At 39.9% G+C, this 24857-nt stretch overlaps 1 protein-coding gene across 1 annotated transcript in view; it reads left to right on the top strand.

The window, feature by feature from the left end:
• The window catches only part of LOC100607540 (S-adenosyl-L-methionine-dependent tRNA 4-demethylwyosine synthase TYW1), a 275604-nt gene that overhangs the window by 204381 nt on the left and 46366 nt on the right, over positions 1-24857 (top strand). The window contains exon 14 of the mRNA XM_030795676.1: positions 14579-14689. Within this exon, the coding sequence (XP_030651536.1) occupies positions 14579-14689 (111 nt within the window). The remainder of the gene's footprint in view (positions 1-14578; positions 14690-24857) is intronic.

Genomic DNA, 24857 nt, shown 5'->3' with positions numbered 1-24857 from the left:
GACGGGGCGGCCGGGCAGAGGCGCCCCTCACTTCTTCCCAGACGGGGCGGCCGGGCAGAGACGCTCCTCACTTCTTCCCAGATGGGGTGGCAGGGCAGAGACGCTCCTCACTTCCCAGAAGGGGCGGCCGGACAGAGGCGCTCCTCACTTCCCAGACGATGGGCGGCCGGGCAGAGGCGCTCCTCACCTCCCCGACGGGGCGGCCGGGCAGAGGCGCTCCTCACCTCCCAGACGGGGCGGCCGGGCAGAGGCGCTCCTCACATCCCAGACGATGGGCGGCCAGGCAGAGACGCTCCCCACCTCCCAGACGGGGCGGCGGTTGGGCAGAGGCTGCAATCCCAGCACCCTGGGAGGCCAAGGCAGGCGGCTGGGAGGCGGAGGCTGCAGCGAGCCAAGACCACGCCACCGCACTCCAGCCTGGGCAACACCGAGCACCGAGTGAGCGAGACTCCGTCTGCAGTCCCAGCACCTCGGGAGGCCGAGGCGGGCAGACCACTTGAGGTCAGGAGCTGGAGACCAGCGTGGCCAACATGGCGAAACCGCGCCTCCAGCCAAAGGACAAAAACCAGGCAGGGGTGGTGGCGCGCGCCCGCAATCCCAGGCAGCCAGCAGGCCGAGGCAGGAGAATCACGGGAGCCGGAGGCAGGGAGTTTGCAGCGAGCCGACTGTACTCCAGCCTGGGCCACAGAGGGAAGAAAAGAAAGAAAGGGGGGAGGGAGGGAGGGACGGAGGGAGGAAGGAAAGAAGGGAGGAAGGAGAGAGACGGAGTCTTGCCCTGTTCCCCAGGCTGGAGTGCAGTGGCATGATCTCGGCTCACTGCAACTTCTGTCTCCCAGGTTCAAGTGATTCTCCTGCCTCAGCCTCCTGAGTAGCTGGGACTACAGGCACCCTCTACCACACGCAGCTAATTTTTGTATTTTTAGTAGAGATGGAGTTTCACCATTTTGGCCAGGCTGGTCTTGAACTCTTGACCTTGTGATCCCACCCACCTTGGCCTCCCAAAGTGCTGGGATTACAGGCATGAGCCACTGCACTGCACCCAGCCTAGAACTTCATCTTTTTTGCTGAATACTATTCTCTTAGATGGATATATACTATATTTTCTTTGTCCATTCTTCAGCTGATGGACGTTGGCATTGTTTCCAACTTTTGGCTGTTATGAGTAATACTGCTGGGAATATTCATGTACAGGTTTTAGTGTGAATATATGTTTCAGTTCACACTTCTGAATAAAATTGCTGGGTCGTATAGTAATTCTATATTTAACTTTTTCAGGAGCTGCCAACTTGAAGCACAAAAAGTTTTAACTTTGAAAAAGTCCATTGTATCTTTTTTTCCTCCTTCTGTTGCTTATGTTTTTGGTGTCATATCTAATTGCCTAATGCAAGGTGGCAGAGATTTACCTTATGTTTTCTTCCAAGAGTTTTATTGTTTTAGCTCTTTGAGCAGTTTTGAGTTAATTTTTGTGGACAATGTGAGATGTTCATTTGCCTGTGAATAACTGATTGTCTCAGTACCATGTGTTGAAAGGACTATTTTTTTCCCCATTGAACTGTCTTTGTACCCTTGTCAAAATCAATTGGCCGTAAGTGTATGGGTTTTATTTGTGGACTGTCCAGTTCTGTTCCATTGATCTGCACTTTTATCCTTATGCTGGTACCACACAATCTTGATTAACATAGCTTTGAGTACATTTTGAAATCGCAGTGTTTGAATCTTCCAACTTTCTTCTTTTTCAAAATTTGTGGCTTTCTGGGTTCCTATGCATTTCCATATGCATTTTGGGATCAGCTTTTAAAGCCTGCAAAACAGGCAGCTGGAACTTTAACAGGGATTTAAAATTTTTTATTGAGGTAGCATTCAAGTAACATAAAATGAACTGTTTTAACATGAACAACTAAGTGTCATTTCATACATTTACAGTCTTGTGTAATTATCACCTTTATCTAGTTCCTAAACATTTTTATTACTCCAACATAAAATCCTGTACCCATTAAGCAGTTACTCCCCATACCTCATAAACCAGTCCCTTATAACTACCAATCTGTTTTCTGTTTCTATGGATATATCTGTTCTGGAAATTTCATATAAATGGATTCGTGTAGTATGTGACTTGTTTTCATTCCTGGAATAAATCCGACTTGGTAATAATGTAAAATATTTTAATATGATGTTGGATTTGGTTTGGTAGTATTCTGCTGAGAATTTCTACTTCATAAGGGATTGGATTATAGTTTTCTTTTCTGGTGATGTGTTTTTCTGGTTTGTTATGAAGATAATGCTGGCCTCGGAGAAGGAGGTGTGAAGTGTTTCCTCTTCTATTTTTTTTGGAAGAGCTTGAGAATATTCTTCTTGAAATGTTTGGCAATGAAGCAATCTGCTCTTAAACTTTTATTTGTTGGGAGTTTTTTGATTGTTCAATCTCTTGACTTGTAGGTCCGTTCTGACCATTTCTCCTTGAGTCATTTTTGGTAATTTACATATTTCTAAGAATTTGTCCATTTAATTTAGGTTATCTACTTTTTTTTAGTATATAGTTGTTCATAGTATTTTCTCATAATTCCTTTTATTTGTGTGAGGTTAATAGTATTATCTCCACTTTCATTTCTGATTTTAGTTATCTGTGTCTTCTTTTTCTTAGTCTAGCTAAAGGTCCATTTAGTTGATCTTTTCATAGAACATACTTTTGGTTTTTTTGTTCTCCCCAGTTGTTTTTCTGTTCTCTATTTCTTTTACCTCTGTTCTAGTCTTTGTTTTTCTTTCCTAACCTTGTTGGTTTAATTTACTCTTCTTTTGCTAGGTCCTGGAGGAGAGTTAAGTTAATCATGTCGTTCATGTGTTCGGTGCTTTTACTCCTTTGTCTTTAATTGTTAGTTACTGAGAAAGTTCTTTTGTCTTATTTTTGGTCTTATTATTGGTTACCGAGAGAGATGTGTACAAATGTTCCATTGTGACTATGGCTATGTTCACTTCTCGTTTTAGTTATGTCAATTGTTACTTCATATTGATGCTATATTGTTAGGTACTAGTATATTGTTACACTAGTTAAGAATTGTTACATATTTTTGGTGGATTGGCGTTTTTATAATGCCCTTCTAACCTTCTCATCTTAAAGTCTGTCTAATACTAGTAAAGCAACACTAGTATTTTTTTATGGTCAGTGTTTGCATAGTACAACTTTTTTCTTTTTGTTTTTATTTTCAGCCTTTCTTGTATCTTTATATTTAAGTTATATCTCCACAAGACATTACCATTTTTGTGTCATGCAGTCAGTATTCATGATTTACCCACAAATTTTCTCTCTGTTTTTTCGTATGTCTCTGCTTCCATCTGAAGGACTTTTTAATAACATGTAATTGGGTTTGTTTTCTTAAACATTTGGAAAATCTTTATCTTTTTGAGTGTTTATCTGTTTGCATGAAATACAATAATTGACATATTTGAATTTAAATTTAGCATCTAATTATTTGCATTATTTTCCTCTCCCCTTTTTAGCTGTCTTTTTCTGTATTTTTTTGCTTTCTTTTGTTTTTAACTAAGGAATTTTATTATAAGCTTTCCATTCTGTTGATTTTTAATATTTATTTTTCTATTATTGTTCTTTTAGTTGTTACTCTAGTGATTCAAGCAGGCATCCTTGACTTATTAGTCAATGTAAATTAACATTTATATGATTTTATATGTAATATTACTTAGAATACTTAACTCCATTAACTCCCTCCCAACATTTATGCTATTTTTGTTGTACATTTTACTTTTACATATTTTTTGAACCCCTCAAGACCTTACTTTTTTTTTTTTTTTTTTTGAGATGGAGTCTCACTCCGTTGCCCAGGCTGGAGTGGAGTGGCCCAGTCTCAGCTTACTGCAACCTTCGCCTCCTGAGTTCAAGTGATTCTCCTCCCTTAGCCTCCCAAGTAGCTGGGATTACAGGTGCACGCCACCACGCCTGGCTAATTTTTTTGTGTTTTTAGTAGAAACTGGGTTTCACCATGTTGGCCAGACTAGTCTTGAACTCCTGATCTCAGGTGATCCGCTCACCTCGGCCTCCCAGAGTGCTGGGGTTATAGGCATGAGCCACTGTGCCCAGCTAAGACCTTACCATTCTTGTTTCATACAGTCAGTATTCATGATTTAACCACAAATTTTCTCTTCAATCTTTCCTATGTCTCTTCTGCCAGCTGAAGGACTTTTTAAAAAACAAACAAGCTGGATGTGGTGGCTCACACCTGTAATCCCAGCACTTTGGGAGTTCAAGGTAGGGGGATCACTTGAATCCAGGAGTTCAAGACCAGCCCGGGCAACATAATGAGGCCCTGTCTCTACAAAAAGTAAAAAAAAATTAACCGGGGATGGTGATGCACTAGTGCACTCCAGCCTGAGTGTCAGAGTGAAACCCTGTCTCAAAAAACAAAAAATTAAAAACAAAATATAAACACAATACCATTATCACTACTAATACAATTAACAATGCATTTTAATGCATTTCCTGAAAATTCAAATGTGTCTTATTTTCTCTGATAGTTTCCAAAAGAATGTATTTTTATAACTTTTTTTCTCAGAGTAATATCCAAACAAGAGTCTCACATTGTACTTTGTTTATACTTCTTGTAATGTGATTGCTCCAATCCTGTTTCCCTTTCTTGTGTGCCACTTATTTGTGGAAGAAGGTGGGTCATTTGTCATTAGAATTTGCAACATCCCAAATATGGCTGATTGAGTCCTTTTGGTATCTTTTAATATAGTCTGTGTTTCTTTGTAATTCCTGTAAAATGGTAGTTACAACTAAAGGCTCAATTGACGATATATTCAGTTTTTGGCAAGAATACTTAATAATTGTTGCTGTACTGTTTCCTAATGCATCAATCAAGTGGCACACAACATCTGGTTGTTAAGATTGATTAGTGGATTTTCTACATAAATAATCATGTTATCTCTAAACGAAGACAGTTTTATTTCTTTCTTCCAAATCTGTTTTCCTTGTATTCCCCTGTCTTGTCTTACTGCATTGATTAGGACTTCCAGTACCATGTTGAAAAGCAGTGGTGCGAGAAGACATCCTTGCTTTGTTCCTGATATTAGTGGGAAAGCTTCCAGGTTCTTGCCATTAAGTATGTTAGCTGTAGGTTTTTTGTAGATATCCTTATTAAGTTGAGAAAATTTTCCTCTCTTCCTAGTTTGCTGAGAGTTTTTATTATGAATGGGTGGTGAATGTTGTCATATGCTTTTTGGCATCTATTGATACAATCATGTGATTTTCCTTCTTTATCTTGTTGATGTGATGGATTACATTAACTGATTTTCAAATGTTGAACCAGCCTTACCTACAGATGGGTTACAAACAAACAACCCATTTTGTTTGCTTGCATACAAATGGCAAAAGGGTTTTCTGGGAGTATTTTAGTGGAGAATTGTGAGAAGCTCTATTGCATAGTGCTGGTCTTTTGTTTGATAACCAAGATGTCTGTAGTTAGACTCTTTGGGACATTTGTCACATTAGGACCCCCTTCCCCTATGCTCTTGGGATATTCTGAACTTACCATTAGGCTGCTTATCAGATTAACATTTCTGCATGTCTTTTTCCCCCCATTACAAAAGTTTTACTCATTTACTGTAGAAATTTGGTGCAATACAGGAAAACATAAACCCAAACAGGATAAATAAAAACATTTTATGAAATTTTTAAAAGCAGGCAGAGATAAAGAGAGATTACTTTCAAAAGAGCAACAATAGGCCAGTACTTGATTGCACAACAGAAATGAGAGCACAAACCATGGAACCTCAAAGCGCTGAAATTTGCCAAGAGCTGCCAATCTAGAAGTCTGTTCCCAATGAAAATATTTTTCAAGAGTGAAGGAGAAAAAAAAAGTTTTGAAGAAGACAAAATGCCTACTTAGTAAAGGAAATAGGTTAAAAATCAATAAGCTAAATGCATATATTAAGAAGTTAATTGGTACTAAAAATGTTTTTTTTAAAAAAAGAAAAGAGCAGTAAATTAAACATAGAGTAAGTACTTGGAAGGAAATAAAAAGAGCAGAAATTAAGGAAATAAAAAAATTCATAAAATAGGATTAGATTATAGAAGAGCAAAAGTTGGTTATTCAAAAAATCTTACAAAACCAATGATTACCTGGCAAGTTTAATCAATAAAATGAGAGATGATACAAATAAATAATGTTAGAAATGAAAATGAAACATCACTATAGATCCTATAGACATTAAAAAGATAGGAGGATATTTTGAATTACTTTATGCCAATTAATTTGGGAATTTAGATGAAATATACAAATTCCCAGAAAATGAAGCTTAAGAAAATTGATACTAGATGAAATGATCTTCATGGACTTATAATTGTTAAATAAATTGCTTTTTTAAATTTAAAACCTTGCCCAAAGGAAACTCCAGGCCCAGATGATTTCATCGTTGAATTATACCAATTCTTGATGATACCAGTCATCAGGAGAACTAACACCAACTCTACACAACTATTCCAGAGAGGAATAGTAGCATTCTCTACCTCATTTTATTACTTCAGAATACTTTTTTTTTTTTTTTTTTTTTTTTTTGAGATGGAGTTTCACTCTTGTTGCCCAGGCTGGAGTGCAATGGCGTGATCTCAGCTCACTGCAACCTCCGCCTCCTGGGCTCAAGTGATTCTCGTGCCTCAGCCTCCCAAGTAGCTGGGACTACAGGCATGTGCTACATGCCCGGCTAATTTTGTATTTTTAGTAGAGACAGGGTTTCTCCATGTTGGGGAGGCTGGTCTCGAACTCCCAACCTCAGGTGATCCACCTGCCTCAGCCTCCCAAAGTGCTGGGATTACAGGCATAAGCCGCCATGTCCAGCCAGTTCAGAATAATCTTTATACCAAATTCTAAGAAGAATAAGACAAAAGTGATTTTTACTCATAAGCATAGAAGCCACTATTTTAAAGAAAAGATCAACAAACTAAATATAGCAGTCTATAAAACCATGAAAAATTGGCTTTATTCTAAGAATGCAAGTTTTGTTTAATGTGTAAAAATCAACCTATTTATGATGTCATAATAAAAAGATGGTAGGATAAGCTTAATAGATGCATAAAAAGAATTTGACAGAAATCAATATTTATTTATGGTTTAAGTCTTGTAGCAAATTAGGATTAGAAGGAAAGTTCCTAATCTGATAAGATATTTACCCATAAAAGTCATCCTTCTTGAGTAAATGTTTAAAATCTTACTGTGCAGAATAAGACAAGCATACCCGCTATATTTATCACCACTTCCATTTAACATGGAATCAAAGTCCTGGCTAACGCTAAAAGACAAGAAAAAGGGGAAAAAGTTATAATTGGAAAGGAAGATGTCATTTTTAGTAAATAAATGTGTACATAAACAATCCCTTCCAAAATTTGTAATTATTCACTTTAATAAATGTATTTTACAAGACTGTTATATAGATACACAGTCAGCTTACAAAAATCAGTTATATTTCTGTATACCAGCTATTAAAATATCAGTTAAATATTAGTTAAAAGAGGAAAAATAGAAAAGATACTACCATAACAAAGCATCAAAAGTATATTACCTAGGAATAAATCTATGGGAAGAAGTTTTTGACTTTTATATTGAAAACTATAAAATATTATTGAGAGAAATTTTAAAGGATCTAAATAAAGGTAATTATTTTGGCAGATTCAGGGTTGTAAAAGTATCATTTCTTCATACACTGATTATATTTAATTATGGTAGCCACTAGCTACATATGGCCATTGAGTGTTTGAAACGTGGCTACCCTGAATTGAGCCGTGCTGTGCACTGGAATTCAAAGACTACACTTGATCTTAGCCAAAAGGCCGAGAAGTGATGGAATTCAAAGACTTAGTCTGGTAAAAAGAATGTCAGGTATCCCAATATTTAAATATTGATTGCTTCTTGAGTTGATAGTTTTGGGGATATGTTAAGTTAAAATACATTTAAAAAAATTTCACCTGTGAACTTATATTTCTATTGAACCACACTGGCTTATAGATTCAATGCTATATCAGGCAGAATCATAAAGGGTTGTATATGTTTGTGGAAATTAATAGGCTGATTCTAAAATGTACATGGATATGCAAAGGGCCAAGAATAGCCAACATACTCTTTCAGAAGGATGACATAAGAGAACGTGCTCCACTGTAGGGCTTTTCAACGTTGGCACCATCGACATTTTAGACTGGATAGTTCTTTTTAGGAAAAGGGTTGGGGAGACTGTCCCATGCATTGTAGGATATTCAGCAGCAGCCCTGGCCTTTACCCACTAGATGTCAGTAGCAGCCCCCATTTGTGAAAACCAAAAAATTTTCTCAAGATGTTTCTAATTGTCCCCTGCAGTGAAGAATCGCCCCTGGTTGAGAACCATCTCTATCGGATATCAAGTCTTAATATAAAACAACAAATTAAAAGTGTGATATTGAGACAATGAGAAACAATTAGATCAGTGAAACAGAATAGAAAAAACCAGAAGCAGACCCTCACATGCATGGACAATGATTCTATCATATTTATTACAGTGGATTATCCATATGTTAAATAAGTTTAACCTGTCAACACCATACGCAAAAGTCAGTTTTGGTGGATTTCTGACACAAATGTGAGTGGCAATATAAAACTTCTAGAAAAAAATGTAAGAGCTTATCTTCATGCTCTTGATAGCATGGAACAATCCTTTAAAGAGACACAAGAAACACTAATATGAAAGAAATGCTAATAAGGAAATAAAGTAGAAATGTATGAAAATTAGGAATTCTTATTGATCAGAAGACATTGTGAAAAAATGGAAGCCATAAAGTGGATGAAATTATTTCTAATACATTTATAACAGAGCTTTTCTTTCCAGAAAATGCAAATAATTTATTGAAAATCAGTTGGAAAAAAGACAGATATTCCAATAGAGAAATATTCAAGACATTTGAACCAGTACTTCACAAAAACAGAGATACAGATAGCCAGAAAACATGAACTCAGCTTGCTTACATCCGCAGGCAGATGCAAAGCCAAAACAATGCAAAAGTGGTGAAAACTAGCAACACTAAGTGTTGTTGAAGATAATAACCAACCAAAGCTCTGATACAACGTGGGTGAATGTGTGGCAAAATGACTTTGGCAGTCAGATTGCCAGTATCTGCTAAGGTGGAACGTATACATATCCCCCATCACCCAGCATTTCCATATTTAGGTAGATCCTAGAGAATGTGTGTTCTTGTGCATCAAGAGACAAGTACAGCTGGGCACGGTGGCTCATGCCTGTAATCCTAGCATTTTGGGAGGCCAAGGCAAGAGGATTGCTTGAGCCCAAGAGTTCGAGACCAGCCTGGGCAACAAAGTGAGAGCCTGTCTCTACAAAAAAAAAAAAAAAAAAAAAAAGCTAGGAGTGGCAGCATATGTGCCTGTAGTCCCAGCTACTCAGGAGGCTGAGCCAGGAGGATCCCTTGAGCCTGGGAGGTTGAGGCTGTAGTGAGCTGTGCTTATGCCACTGCACTCCAGCCTGAGTGATGGAGCGAGACCCTATCTCAAGCCAGAAAAAAAAAAAAAAAAAAAAAGGAGGTGGGGGAGAGGGAGAGAGAGATGAGTACAGTAGCACTCATGGCAGCAGTATTTTCTAAGAAACCCAAAGTAGGGGGTTAAAGTCACTCACTAGTAGTGTATTCATACAATGTGGCCATAAAGATGTATCTACGGTTACACATAAGTACCATGCACTCTACTGGGTCACTGAAGCTCCAGTTACATCAACAGCATGAATGAATCTCGCAAACATCGAATTCAGTGAAGGAAGCCAGACACAAAAGAATATATGTCACAGTAGCATTTTATATAATTTCCTTAAACAGGTAAAACTGAACTCTGGTGTTCAAAGAAATAACCACATTGTTTTGTAATAGCTAAAACCTGGAAATAATCCAAATGTTTAGGGAATGGTTGAATAACTTTTTGTATATTCATGCAACCCAATACTAGATAATGAAAATGAACAAACCTAAACATGGAGCAACATGGGTGAATTTTATAAACACAGTGTTGAGTGATAGATGCCAGACACAAAATAATGTGTGATTCCACTGACATAAATTCCAAACACAGTCAAAAACTAGACTATCATGTTAAAGTCAGGATATTAGATATTAGTCAGGTGAAGGGAGTGGGTATTGACTGGGAGGAGCAGAAGGGTGTCTGGGTGATGGGCATTTTGTGATAATCCCTGGAGTTACACATTCGTGTTTTGTGTACATTTCTCTTTATGTGTTTCATCTCACAGTTTTAGAAGATTTAGCAAAGTGAGAGAGAGCCTATTCTGGTTCCTACTGTTGCAAAACTGGGGCTTAGCTTGGGAGGGTTTTTGGCTTTGTCCAGGAAAGAATTCAAGGGCAAGCCGGTGGTGTTAGATGGGAATCTTTTATTGAAGGGTACAGCTCCTTGCAGAGCAGGGCTAACTCATAGGCAGCGCACCCAGAATGGGCATTGTATGGGCTCCTGGCAACTGTATTTATGCACATATAAATGTACTTCAATTGCATGCAAATTAAGGGGCAGGCCAATGCAAATAAAGGGGTGTGTTATTTAGAACTTTCTAGGAAAGGGGTAGTAACTTCTGGGTTGTTGCATGGCATTGGTAAACTGTCATTGCCCTAGTGGGAGTGTCTTGTGCTAATGAACAAGAAGGCTATCTTTCGATCACCTTGGTGGCCATCTTCTGGTTCCTCCTGGTTTCTTCACTTCATCCTGTCCGGACCTGTTTTGGTCAGCAGGGTTGTGACCAGAAAACAAGTCCTGCCAGTCTCCCACCTCACTACTGCTTGGGTTCACACCCCAGCTTTGCTGCTCTCCAGCTGTGTAACTTCAGGCAATTTACTTAAGAGCTGTCAGCCTCACCTTCATATCTGTAAAGTGAAGTTAATAATCCAATCTATTTTGTGAGATTTGTTGTAAAGATTAGACAAATATTGGAGTCTTTGCCAAGCTACAAAGCACTTTATAACAACAGCTGGCACATAGTAAGGGCTGAGTAATTGCAAACTCCTGCTATTATTTTTATGGTTACCGTTGCCAGTTTATTTGTTCAGATGAATTGTAAACTCTCATTGGAATTACATTATATTTATAAATCCATCATGGCTCTCCATGTAGATGAGTTTTTGTTTAGGTCTCTTAGAAAAGTTTATTTTGTTCACTGCCCTGCATGCTATTTCATAATTTAATCAGTAGGCATTTATATGTATATATAAATAAATAAATATATATATAAATATATATATAAATAAATATATATATATAAATATATATATAATTTTTTTTTTTTTTTGAGACAGGGTCTTGCTCTGTCACCCAGGCTGGAGTGCGTTAGTGCGATCATGGCTCACTGCAGCCTCCATCTCCCAAGCTCAAGCAATCCTCCTGCTTCATCTATGCTCAGCTATTGTATTTTTTGTAGTGATGGGATCTCTTTATGTTGCCCAGGCTGGTCTCGAATTCCTGGCCTCAAATAATCCTCCCACCTTGTCCTTCCAATGTGCTGGGATTACAGGCATGAGCCACTGCACCCAGCTGAATCACTAGGCATTTTATAATTATAAGTGGAATATGCTTTCTCTTGAATTTTGTAATTGCTGATTGCTGGCATATAATAGCTAATACTTGGTATGATACACTGCTGCCAAGCTTGGTTCTAGACTCTACATGCTAAATGCCACATTCAGGTAGAAACTAAGAACAGAGAGGTAATGATACCTAGTACATGGGTTGGGATTCATTCTGGCCCCAGTGTTCATTTAACTCACTGCTGTATGCTTGGAAAGCTGTTGGTTTTTATATATGTTTTTTGGTAACTGGCCTAATCTCATTTTTAGTTGGTTCTCTTAGGTTTCCAAGAAGCCAGTCATATTATTTACAATTAATTATTTTTCGTATATTCTCCAGTAATTCTTATCCTGGCCTTGTTGCTTTGATTATAACTTGTAGAAAAGTGTTTTTTAAGAAAGAGTAGAAATTCTTCTGTTAGTCCAACTAAATAGAAATGCATTTATTTATTTATTTATTTATTTATTTGAGACAGAGTCTCACTCTGTTTTCTAGGCTGGAGTGCAGTGGCACAATCTTGGCTCATTGCAACCTCTGCCTCCTGGGTTCAAGCAATTCTCTTGCCTCAGCCTCCCAAGTAGCTGGGATTACAGGCGCCTGCCACCATGCCCGGCTAATTTTTGTATTTTTTAGTGGAGACGGCGTTTCACCATGTTGGCCAGGCTGGCCTCGAACTCCTGACCCCAAGTGAGCCACCCACCTCGGCCTCCCAAAGTTCTGGGATTACAGGTGTGAGCCACCACGTCCAGCCTCTCTATTTTTTTAGCCAGTAAGAATAGTGTTGACTATTGACTGGAGAATGTTGTGGATATTTTTTTTAATGTTAAGGATGTGTTTTTTTAATTACTGAATTTACCAAATGGTGTTTGATTTGCTCATTCTGTTTTGTTTTAAAAGCAGGGATGGCTTTTAAACTATATCAAATACCTTTGGGTATCTATGAAGATGATCGTGTGGTTTTCCTGTGTTGAACTACTAGTATAATGAATTGTATTACTGTATAGCCTAATATTGAATTGTTTTTGCATTCCCGGAATTTTTAACAAAATGCTGAATTTTACTTGCTGAAATTTCTATAAGATTTTTACATATGTAAGTATGAGTGAGATTGGTCTGCAGTTTTCTGCTATTTTTGTTAGCTTTTGGCATTGGAAGAATCATAAGTATGTAAAGGGAATCTGGAAGATTTCTGTCTTTCCTTGCATGATATACTGCATTTTAGAAGGAACTTTTGAGTACACATGAGTAAATATGCTTAGAAAACATTAATTTCTGGTGTGGCTGCCTAATATTCCTTATTAAAGATCTCTTAGTTTTCTTCAATGAAGATATCAAGTGTTTCTTCTTTTTTATTAATGTTGGAAGTTTTCAAACATAGACTAAAGTAATAAGATTGGTATCATTTTGTGCATCCCTTTTACTTTACTTTGTTTTTTTTTTCTTGAGTATTTTGAGCATTGCTACTTAAGATGTGGTTTGAGGGTTGGCAGCCTGAGTGTTACCTAGGCATTTGCTACAGATGCATGTAATCGTGTACATAGAACCACATACATCCCATCACCTTTGCCATAGTCTGTTGGTTATAGGCAAGTCACAGGTCCTGCACCTACTCAAGGGGTGGGTCTCACTTTAGATTTTAAGCCATTCTTCTTCATTTATTTATTTATTTTTTTATTTATCTATTTATTTATTTATTTATTTATTTATTTTGAGACAGAGTCTTGCTCTGTCTCAGTGCAGTGGGGTGATCTCAGCTCACTGCAACCTCCACCTCCCAGGTTCAGACGATTCTGCTGCCTCAGCCTCCCAAGTAGCTGGGATTACAGGTGGGTGCCACCACGCCTGGCTAATTTTTGTATTTTTAGTAGAGATGGGGTTTCACCAAGTTGGCCAGTCTGGTCTCAAACTCCTTACCTCAGATGATCCCCCTGCCTCGGCCTCCCAAAGTGCTGGGATTACAGGCGTGAGCCACCACGCCTGGCCTTAAGCCATTATTAATAATGTTGTCCTGAGATTTTTTTAGTGTTTTTGAATTTTTAATCATTTGTTTTGGGTTCTAAAAGGGAGCTACAAAGTCAGAGTGTAAGCTTTTTAAAGGCTTTAATGCCTATTGTCTAATTACATTTTCAGAAAGCTAGCTTGGCTCAGTGGTGTGCGCCTATAATCCCAGCGCTTTGGAAGCCTCAGGCATGAGGGTCACTTAAGGCCAATAGTTCGAGACCAGCCTGGATAACATAGCAAGACCCCCACCTCTAAAAAAATTTTTTCAAACTTAGCCGGGCATGATGATGTGTGCCTATAGTCCCAGCTACTTGGGAAGCTGAGGCAGGATGATCACTTGAGTCCAGGAGATTGAGGCTGTGGTGAGTTATGATTGCACCACTGCACTCCAGCCTGGACAACAGAGCAAGACCCTGTCTCTAAAAAAATAAGAAAAGAAAGCCAGTCCCTCTTGTGGTTACATGGCACACAAATGGCAACATTGACAATCCATCCATGTGCCTTTTCTGCCAGCAAGAAATGCCAAGAGATCATTAAATAATGAGGGAGTAGGAAAGAAGACAGGACTTACTAACAATTCTTGTCACTAACAACTTGGGTGATTATTACCTGAAAGCCTAGAGGGTATTTAAATTAATTTTTTATAGCCTAACACTGTTTGATCAATTTATCATTCCTTACTAAATGTAATTCAGTATGTCTGTGTCAAGAAATCTCTGGGTGCCTGGCATAGTGTTAAATGTTGTGGGGAAGAGAAAAGAAATATGTCAGTATCTCATGTGCCTTCCATAAGGCATGTTAGAATCATAGTGTTTATTTTTGTTTCATCTTTCCTCAAAATAATAGCTTCAGTTTACAAAAGTTCATGATGAGTTTTACCTGCCCTGGGTTCTCTGGGTTGAAAAAGCTTGAGAAACCCTCTAGGTTAAGAGATGACGTCCACCAAGATAACAACGAAGTTGGCTTTTCCTTTGTTTTAGCAACAACGAACTGTCTACAGACTGACGCTCGTGAAAGCATGGAACGTGGACGAGCTCCAGGCCTACGCGCAGCTCGTGTCCCTGGGGAATCCTGACTTCATCGAAGTGAAGGTAAGCCCCTGCTGACTCTGGTGGCCATGGTGGAGTGACAAAGAATCGTGGTGCTTCGTTGGCCATGGTGGATTTAAAACCTTGTAAACCTCTAGAGGTCCCAGGAGTTTTACTGATGTATTCATTTTGTGATCGATATTCATCAAGAACCTGGCATTGTTCTAGGCCTTGGGGATAATAGCAGTCAAGAAGACCAAGCTCTTGCTCTTATAAAGCTAGTATTTTAGTGGGAGGATGGACAGTCGACACAAAATGAGTCATTAAAAACCATGTAGTGACATGAATATGCTGAGAAATAAAATAGTGTGGTGGTGAGTAATTGGTTGGCTTTTACATAAACCTTTATTTTAGACATATACGGAAGTAGAGAGATTGGTCTAATGAACTCCCATCCACCCATCACTCACCTTCAAAAATGATCAGCTCATGACCCAGAGTTGTTTCAATTATACCTTTACCCGTTTTCTCTGCTCTTAGCCCATATTATTTTAAAGCAAACCACCAAAATTATATCATTTACCCAGAATTATTTCAGCATATATTCCTAAAAGATATCTACTCTTATTTTATTTACTTTATTTCTTATTTTATTTTATTTCATCTTATGCTATTTTATGTTATTTTATTTTGAGGCAAGGACTTGCTCTGTCACCCAGGTTGGAGTGCAGTGCTGTGATCGTAGCTTACTGCAGCCTCCAGCTCTTGGGCTCTAGCAGTCCTCCTGCCTCAGCCTCCTGAGTAGCTAGGACTAGAGGTGCACGCCACTATGCCTGGCTATTTTTTGTAGAGGGAAAGTCTCACTGTTTTGCCTAGGCTGGTCTCAAACTCCTGGCCTCAAGTGACCCTCCTGCCTCGGCCTCTCAAAGTGCTGGGATTATAGGTGTGAGCCACTGTGCCCGGCTGATGTGTATTCTTTTGAAACAGTTATTCAGAGTGCTGGGCTCATACCTAAAAATTTTCAACTAAAAATTTTAATTTCTTCTTCCATGTGTTTTGTTTTTCCTCTTAGAAATCACTTTGCTGTAGAAAATGGATCATGCATCTTGGCTGATGCCCTATGTTTATATTTTAGATTTTGTTGATTGCATGTTCCTGTGCATCCTGTGGATTGGTGCCTATAGTTAGATCAAGAGAAGATTGATTAAATTCAGGGGTGCTTGTGTGTGGGGGTCTGTTTGTATTTCAGGAATATTTCACTGGTGGTCTTGTATACTCCAATCAGGAGTCACATAATGTCTGCTTGCCTCTCATATTTTTGCAAGTGTTTCTTTGGGATAGATTCTGATGAGTGTATTGCTGGGTCAAAGGGTAAATGCATATATTGTTTTACTAGATATGGTGGTTGACTATTTTAGGGAAGCTTTTCTGAGATGACATTTTATTTTATTTTATTTTATTTATTTTATGTTATTTTATGTTATGTTATTGTTTTTTGAGATGGAGTCTCACTCTGTCACCTAGGCTGGAGTGCAGTGGCGCGATCTTGGCTCACTGTAACCTCTGCCTCCCAGGTTCAAGCGATTCTCCTCCCTCAGCCTCCCAAGTAGCTGGTGCTACAGCTGCCCACTACCACACCTGGCTAATTTTTCTATTTTTAGTAGAGACAGGGTTTCACCATGTTGGCCAGGCTGATCTCGAACTCCTGACCTCGAGTGATCCACCCACCTCAGCCTCCCAAAGTGCTGAGATTACAGGGATTAGAGCCACCGTGCTGGGCCTGAGATGACATTTTAAAAACTGATACATAAATGGTAAGCAGAAGCCTGGGGTAAGGGCGTTCCAGGCAGGTGGCGCTAGTGCATGGAGGTCCTGTGCTATCCTAGTGGAGTGGCTGAGGTTGGCAGTGGCACAGGATGAATCAGAGCAGTGGGCTGGGGCAGCTTTTATGAGGCCTTTCAAGCAAAGATAAGGGGATTGGATTTTAAACTAAGTTTGATGGTAAGCTTTTTAAATATAGGTGCACTAGGAAAGGGCTTGAAGCTGGGGAGAGATGCAATCTGATTTGTGATTTTAAAAGATCACCCCACTGCTGCAGCATGGCTTGGTTATAGAGGGCAGTAGGGTAGGCACAACAGTCATGAAGTGAGTGGTTAGTCCAAGCAAGAGATGGTTTGGGGAAGGTCAGTGGGACTAGGGTTGGAGAGCAGTGGGTGCATTTAGGATTCGTTTTGGAAGTAGAACCAATAAAATGTTTTGCTAGATTATAGGTACGGGCTGAAAGAAAAAATAATCAAGAATAGCACCTGGGTTTTTGGCTTAAGCCATTGCATGGATGGTGAAACTGTTTGCTGAGATACAGAAAACCAGGAGGGAAAAGGGGACATATCTGGGGAGAAATTTTGAGCTCCCTGTTGGCCATGTTAAATTTGAGATATCTTTTAAATATCCAAGTAGAAGTTTAAATAGATCATAGGTTTTATAAGCTCGAAGTTTCAAGGATAAGATAGGGCTAGAAATAATGATTAGAAGTAATGGCTTTTTTGGGCAACTAAGAGTCCATAAGACAAGAGAAGTGATGAGAAAATGTACTCTGTCTGGGAAAGCCAACTCTGCTCATTTCCGTTTATAGCTTTGAAACTGAACCCTCTCTATGTCATATCAGAGGTTTTACAGCTGTCTTTTGGTGAGTTTAGCTTTTGGTGTTACTCTAGAGGGGTGGGGAAGTGGGAACAGATGAAATACTGCTGTCTGAATACATAACATTTTATCTCTGGTCAGGCTGAAGACACTCTTGAAATTGCTCTTAATTTCAAAAGGCTACTCTTGGCAGGAGTTCTAATGATGCAAAGATACAAACTGCAGCTGAAAATATATGTATCAGCTTAAGCAAACCTTGCCAACATCAGAGATTAGTGGTGTTTTAATTTATGATTTAGCTATTAAGGAATGCTGCCTCAAATTATGTTGCAGTAAAACCTCTATTATAATAAAGCAGCTTGGCTGGATCTCCCCTTTTTTCATTCCTTTCCTTTCTTCCCCCTCACCCTGCCTCTCCCCCCTCCTTTCTTACTTTCGCAGTCACGTTTTTCTATAAAGTACAGGTATTTTAAATGTGAAAAAAATCAGACAATTTTATTTTCTAAAGAAAGACAGCTACTTTGTAAACAGTATAATTCTCTGATGGGTATTATTTAGTTCACCAACTATGAACATCACTAGGAAATAGATAAAGCCTTCTGTCTATAGCTGAGATGTTTTGTTTTGTTTTGTTTTTCTGAGACAGTCTTGCTTGGTTGCCCAGACTGGAGTGCAGTGGTGCAATCATGGCTCGCAGCAGCCTCCAGCTCCTGGGCTCAAGCGATCCTCCCACCTCAGCCTCCCAAGTAGCTGGACGACAGACACACACCACCATGCCTGGCTAATTTAAAACATTTTTGTATTTATAGAAATGGGGTCTCACTATGTTGCCCAGGCTGGTCTTGAACTCCTGGCCTCAGGCAGTCCTCCTATGTTAGCCTCCCAAAGTGCTGGGATTACAGACATGAGCCACTGCACCCAGCCTAGCTAAGATGCTATTAACAACAAAGTTTTCTTTCAAAATTTCCATTTTACTATTTGGTCCTTGCATTCAACAATATTGTTGAGCTCTCTCCATGTGATAGACCTTGTTAAAGCTCTGGAGATGAAAAATTTTATATGAATGTGCTATTTGGGAAATGAATGTTTTATTGAAAATAGGCAAAAATCCATAAAAGTAAAATGACCTACTCTGAGAGATTTTATAATTGAAAACTCTTGGAGAAATGTATAACCACAATTAAATTTTTTTTTTTTTTTGAGACAGGGTCTTACTCTGTCTCCCAGGCTGGAGCGCAGTGGCACAATCTCAGTTCACTGCAACCTCCACCTCCCGGGTTCAAGCAATTCTCATGCCTCTGCCACCCCAATAGCTGGAATTATAGGTGTACACCACCACGCTTGGCCAATTTTTGTACTTTTTGTAGAGACAGGGTCTTGCCATGTTGCCCAGGCTGGTCTTGAACTCCTGAGCTCAGGTGATCCACCCGCCTTGGCCTCCCAAAGTGTTGGGATTACAGGCATGAGCCACCGCGCCTGGCTTAAAATAAATATTTTGATGATAAAATATAATGTAATAAATAACAGTTCATGTTACATCAGAGGGAGGCACATTCAGTCATGTCATATCTTTCATAAAAGACCCCAGGGAGAAATGTCCTGTAATGAATGTCAAATGCCTGGTCACTGGAGATTAGTCTCATGCTTTGTTAATTTACCTGCCATTTGTCCAGCAAGTCAATGAGATTCTTCCTTTGATGCTGTAGTCGCAAAAGGGATGTTTACAGAATATAGCATACTGCTACTAAGAGGCAAAACAAATTCTAGAATAATATTTATTATGCAATTCCATTTTTAAAATTTTAATTTTCATTTTAAATCCTTGATTATATTTTCAGTGTTGTATGTTCAGATGTATTTATGTAAGAAAAGTATGGAAGGATATATGTCAGATTGCTAACAGTGACCTATTTGGGAGAAGGGGAGGGAAAGGTTTATTGATTTTACTTTTTGTAATTATATATTGTGTGGATTATTACAATGAGCATGCATTGGTTTGTAATTCAAAAGACAAATGAGGCCGGGTGTGGTGGCTCACGCTTGTAATCCCAGCACTTTGGGAGGCCGAGTCGGGCAGATCACGAGGTCAGGAGATCGAGACCACAGTGAAACCCCGTCTCTACTAAAAATACAAAAAAATTAGCCGGGCGTGGTGGCGGGCGCCTGTAGTCCCAGCTACTTGGAGAGGCTGAGGCAGGAGAATGGCGTGAACCTGGGAGGTGGAGCTTGCAGTGAGCCGAGATCGCGCCACTGCACTCCAGCCTGGGTGACAGAGCGAGACTCCATCTCAAAAAAAAAAAAAAAAAAAGACAAATGAAATCAGTAAATGGAGAAGGCATGCTTTTCCTGTTCAATAGGATTAAACTACAGAATGTCTGAAAATACATCTTTTTGTTGTTGTTGTCTTATTGATTAAAGTTAAAAATTTCTAAAATAGAGGAGTTTTAAAAATTATTGGCTGGGCCTGGTGGCTCATGCCTGTAATCCCAGCACTTTGGGAGGCTGAGTCAGGCAGATCACTTGAGGTCAGGAGTTCGAGACCAGCCTGGCCACATGGTGAAACCTTGTCTCTACTAAAAATACAAAAATTAGCTGGGCGTGGTAGCAGGTGCCTATAATCCTAGCTACTCGGGAGGCTGAGGCATGAGAATCACTTGAACCCAGGAGGCAGAGGCTGCAGTGAGCTGAGATCGTGCCACTGTACTCCAGCCTGGTCAAAAGAGCAAGACTCTGTCTCAAAAAAAAAAATTAATAAATAACAACAACAATAATAAGACCTCTCCATAAAACATTTGGTAAGAACTAGCAATACGGTAGGCTATAACCTCAAACCTCTCTAAGGATAAACACTTAGAAGTGAACCTGTTATGAAAACCATATGTTTGGGAAGGTACATATCTATCAGGGCTGTAAGGGAGACACTCTTGGAGCTAGAAGAAAAGAGACCATTCTGGAAGTACTCCATGGTCCTAGTAGACAGGACTTGGGTTTAAAGGACAGAAGACTAGGCCCTTTCACCTTCAGTGAAAGGATGGACTAGGGAAAAACTTACTCACGGTCACAGTAACACTTGGAAGGCTTGTTCCGTACCCGTGCGCTTGGTAAAAAGGAAAAGTCTCTCTAGGGCCTTACCCTCAAATGGCCTTGGAATTCAAATTTAGTATTATGGTACCTCAAGGTCATATAAATGCCCCCAAGATGTGAAATCAATAATACAAATTGGCCCTAGATTCACAGATATGCCTGGAGCTCCCTGCAGATGCAGACACAATGCTGTTCATACCCTTTGTATTTCAATTGAGTTGCTTATCTTTTTGTTATTGAGTTCTTTGATTTTAAAATGGAAACACACATGTATGTGTATGTGTGTGCAGAGTACTGTACTGAATTGTTGACAAATTTCTAAATCCAGTTTGAGGAAGGTTTCTAACATGTATGTATCACCCCATTCAACTTCTTTTTCTCATTTTGCTTGTAGCACTAATCGAATTGGATTTAGAAAACTCTGCCTTCCTTTTTCTATCTACCCTGTGTACAGTTTCTCTTTTGTGAGTCAAAGGAAAAATCATCTTAACTTTGGTCATAGAAGTGGCACATGAACAACCCTTGGGTCAGGAAGGGCGACTCTAAATGCGGGAGTGGCGTCATGGCCAGGCATGCCCTCAGCATCTTTTCTCCCTGACGTGTGTGAGTGTGTGGTGTGTTTATGTGTGTGGTGTGTGTGCATGTGTGTTGTGTGTGTTGTGCACGTGTGTTTTGTGTGCATGTGTGTGTTGTGTGTGCACTTGTGTGTGTTGTATGTGTGCATGTATGTGTGTTGTGTGCATGTGTGTGCGGTGTGTGTGTTGTGTTATGTGCATGTGTGTGGTGTGTGTGTTTGTGTGTGTCTGCGTGTGCGTGTGTGTGTGTCAGATCTGTGTCTCCCATAGTCTGCACTTACTAGAGTCTCATGTGGGGCGAGAGGCAGTGCCCAGTTTTGATACCTACCTAAAATGTGCCAGTGTAGCCTAGGACAGGTTATTCATCCTTCTTGAGCCTAAATTCTGTCAATATTAAAATTAGCTTAAGAATATCTCTTTAATAAGTTTGTTTTGAGAATTCAATGGGGTAATATATGCCTGGATTCAGTAAGTTTTTAGATCACTTTCCATTAAGCACATTTATTTAAATGAAATCAATAGAGGCTATTTCTTTATCATATCGATTTCCTCTTTTCTTTCTTTACCAGTCTTGTAAAATATTTTTCTGCTATATTCCTTGTAAATTAGCATGTATTTTAGCTTCATTAGGCTTAAAGAGGCCTTTATTTGCTAGCCTGAGAATCTTCCTTGTCATTATTTGCTTGCTTGCTTATGAAAAGGTTTCATGTTACAACCATCTGTCTTGCTGAAAACTTTTGTAACACAATCCATTTGTAAATGAAATACTGTCTGTGTGTTATCTGCCTAGCATTACACCTTGAGAATAGGATGTGCTCAGTAATTATTTGTTGTCAAATGATTTAAAACTACTTACTGTCGGCACCCTAGCTGTGTGTAGTGCTCAAACCTTGCAGAATGCCCCCTGCAAAATAGCATAGCCTCACTCTCTCTCACAAACGTGAGGAATACTGTCAGTTTTTCTTGTACGTAGCAGTCCCTAACCAGTGTTTATCAGCTGGTTCATAACTGTTACGGAGTAGAAAACTCCTGAGTCATGTGAATGAAATTTTGTGTTAGATTAGAAAAGAGTTGTGGAGTTTAATGTCATAGGAGAATGTCTGACTTGATTTTTCGTTCATTTAGCATAGATTGATTTGGGGTGCCAAGAAGAGCAAGGCACAGCCCCTGCCCTTGAAAGGCTCAGAGTTTTGTCGCTTCGTTATACCAGTTACCTGGTAACAGATAAATGCACAGGATGTGATAAGATCAGGGTCAGATAGTGTAGAGGTTCCTGAATGGAGGTTAAAGAAATGATGGGTCGGTTTAGCCATGTGCAGACAGGATGCTGAGTGGGCAGTCCAGCTCTAGAATTACTTGTGCATATGGCCAAAGACAGGGGGCTTGAATGGCTGATGGTCCATTGTTAGCGCAAGCTACAGAGGCAGGTGAGGAAGGCCTTGTGCTGTGGCGAGAAGCTCGGGCTGGTTTAAAGGGGAGTTATTGAAGCATTTTTAGGATAAAGGAATGAAGTATTTGGGGTATATTGTGGGGAAAAAAATCATAAAATCATTATTTCTTTTCTCATCAAACTGTACAGGACAAAAACAGTATTAGGAGTCTTTTGACACCCCATTGGTTTAATTAGAATATCAAATAGTCAAACCAGCAAAATACTGCTCTTCCTGCAGACCATGAATCCCAAGGCAAACTCTCCAAGCAGCCAGTGAGGAAGACTTTATGGCCCCGTCTTAGCCTGTTGGCATTGCTATAAAGGAATACCTGAGGCTGTGTAATTTATAAAGAAAGGAGGTTTATTTGTCTCATGGTTCTGCAGGCTGTACAAGAAGCATGGTGCCAGCAGCTGCTTGTGGTGAGGGCCACAGGCTGCTTTCAATCATGGCAGAAGGCAGAGAAAGAGAGAGACAGACGGATGGACAGAGAGACAGACAGAGACAGACAGATGGACACTGCCCTTGTGACCCAAACACCTCCCATTGGGCTCCACCCCCAACACTGGGGATCACATTTCAGCATGAGGTTTGATGGCTCAGATATCCACAGTATAGCAGCCCCCATCTCCTAGGGCAGTGGGGTGTGTCCGATTATAGGCATGAGCCACCATGCCAGGTTGTAAAAGTGTGGGTTATGCTTTTCACTGCAAACTCAAAGATGCATAAATGATCCTGTTCTTCACGAACATTCTTGGGGTCTGCTTGTCACTCTTCAGCCTGCAGATTCTGGTGTGAGTGACTTGGCTTTTCCATCACCACGCCATACCCGTCTGTTTCCTTCAGACTGTTCTTTATTCAGAGTTTTGGGTGAAGAACTTGCTGCTTCTGATAAATGGAGTTGGGGGTGAGGGTGAGAGTGGATGAGAAGGTGGCAGACAGCTGTGATATGAAGGGAAAGTTTTTTAGATGATTCTGTGCTCAGGAATAAAGTCAGGGCAAGCCATCAGTAGATTAGAGGGTAGGATGAAGTGGGGCAGTTGCAGCAGAGGGAACACCAGACAGAGCCATTGGGCGCCTGAGTGAGAGCTCGGGGTCCCTGAGGTGACCCCAGTCTGAGTCACCAGGACCATTTTCTGCCCAGAGCATTTCTGTCACGGTGCAGGCTCTGGCTCTGTGGTTGACTCAGGAAGTTACCCAGGACTGCTTCCCTCAGAGGGTTTTGTTGTTGATGGTGGTGGTTGTTGTTGTTTGCTTTTTGTTTCGTTTTGTTTTGAGACAGAGTCTCGCTCTGTTGCCCAGGCTGGAGTGCAGAGGCACAATCTCAGCTCACTGCAACCTCCACCTACTGGGTTCGAGCGATTCTCCTGCCTCAGCCTCCCAAGTAGGTGGGATTACAGGCACGTGCCACCACACCTGGCTAATTTTTGTATTTTTAATAGAGACAGGGTTTCACCATGTTGGCAAGGCTGGTCTCATTCCTGACCTCAAGTGATCTGCCCGCCTCAGCCTCCCAAAGAGCTGGGATTACAGGCATGAGCCACTGTGCCTAGCCTCCTCAAAGGGTTTTATCTGGCTAAAATGAGAACTTTTATGTGAAAATACCATAAAGCATCGTAGAGTCATAAGGAATGGTGGAGTCATGATAATGAACCGCAGCAGGCATTCTCTCATTCCATTCCCAAACTAAATCTCCCCTCAGTATTTCATGGCTATTTTTGCTGAGTAATAAAATATTAAAATATTTTCGAAAGCTGTTCTCACGAAGACAAGATCTTATCTAACAACTCTGTGATTCAGTGAACTAACTTTTTAAATATTAAAAAGAAAGTCCTTTGAAGCAGCTACTGCTACATGGTTGTTTGTGTAATCCACACATAGGCAGTATTTAAATTGATGTAGAGTACACTTTTATGACTAATGCTTAGCAATAAATCATTTTCATGTTTTTTATGCACTTGGTAAGGCTAGCAGTTTTTCAGCCATGCTTTCATAATGATTTCTTGAACCATATCATTATTTGCCTTTTTTATTCACCTTAAGCTCTGTTATTGAGCAAAAGGGGCTCCCTGCCTCATGCTCTGGAAGCCAATACTAATTGATATAGGGTTTTTGAGGGGGAAAAAAAGCTTTTTTATTGCAAGTCAACTAATAAAGAGACAATAAGTCCAGCTCAAATTTGCCTTCCTGTACAGGTTTTAAGGCAGTGATTTTATTAGGGGATGGATTCTCGGATTAGTAAGTGATTGGTGGAAGGAAAGGGGAGATCTGGAAAGTCCTCGGACACGCGCAGTTGTCTGTTTCATCATGCTTGCTCGTGGATTGCATATGCAAATTCAGGGGGAGTTAGTATGAAATGTGGTGGAAATTCGGGCTGTGACGTCAGCAAGCTCTTTCGACTCAGAATCCGTTGGCCATGTTGGTTCCAACCAATTTCAGCCAGTTTTTTTTAATCTCACAAGCAGAGGGAGTTTCAGTGTTTTAGCAAGTTGTTTATTTTCT

This window comes from Nomascus leucogenys, chromosome 17 (genome assembly GCF_006542625.1).
Source record: "Nomascus leucogenys isolate Asia chromosome 17, Asia_NLE_v1, whole genome shotgun sequence".
NCBI classification, from domain to species: domain Eukaryota; kingdom Metazoa; phylum Chordata; class Mammalia; order Primates; family Hylobatidae; genus Nomascus; species Nomascus leucogenys.
This window is presented reverse-complemented; position numbering and strand designations above follow the sequence as displayed.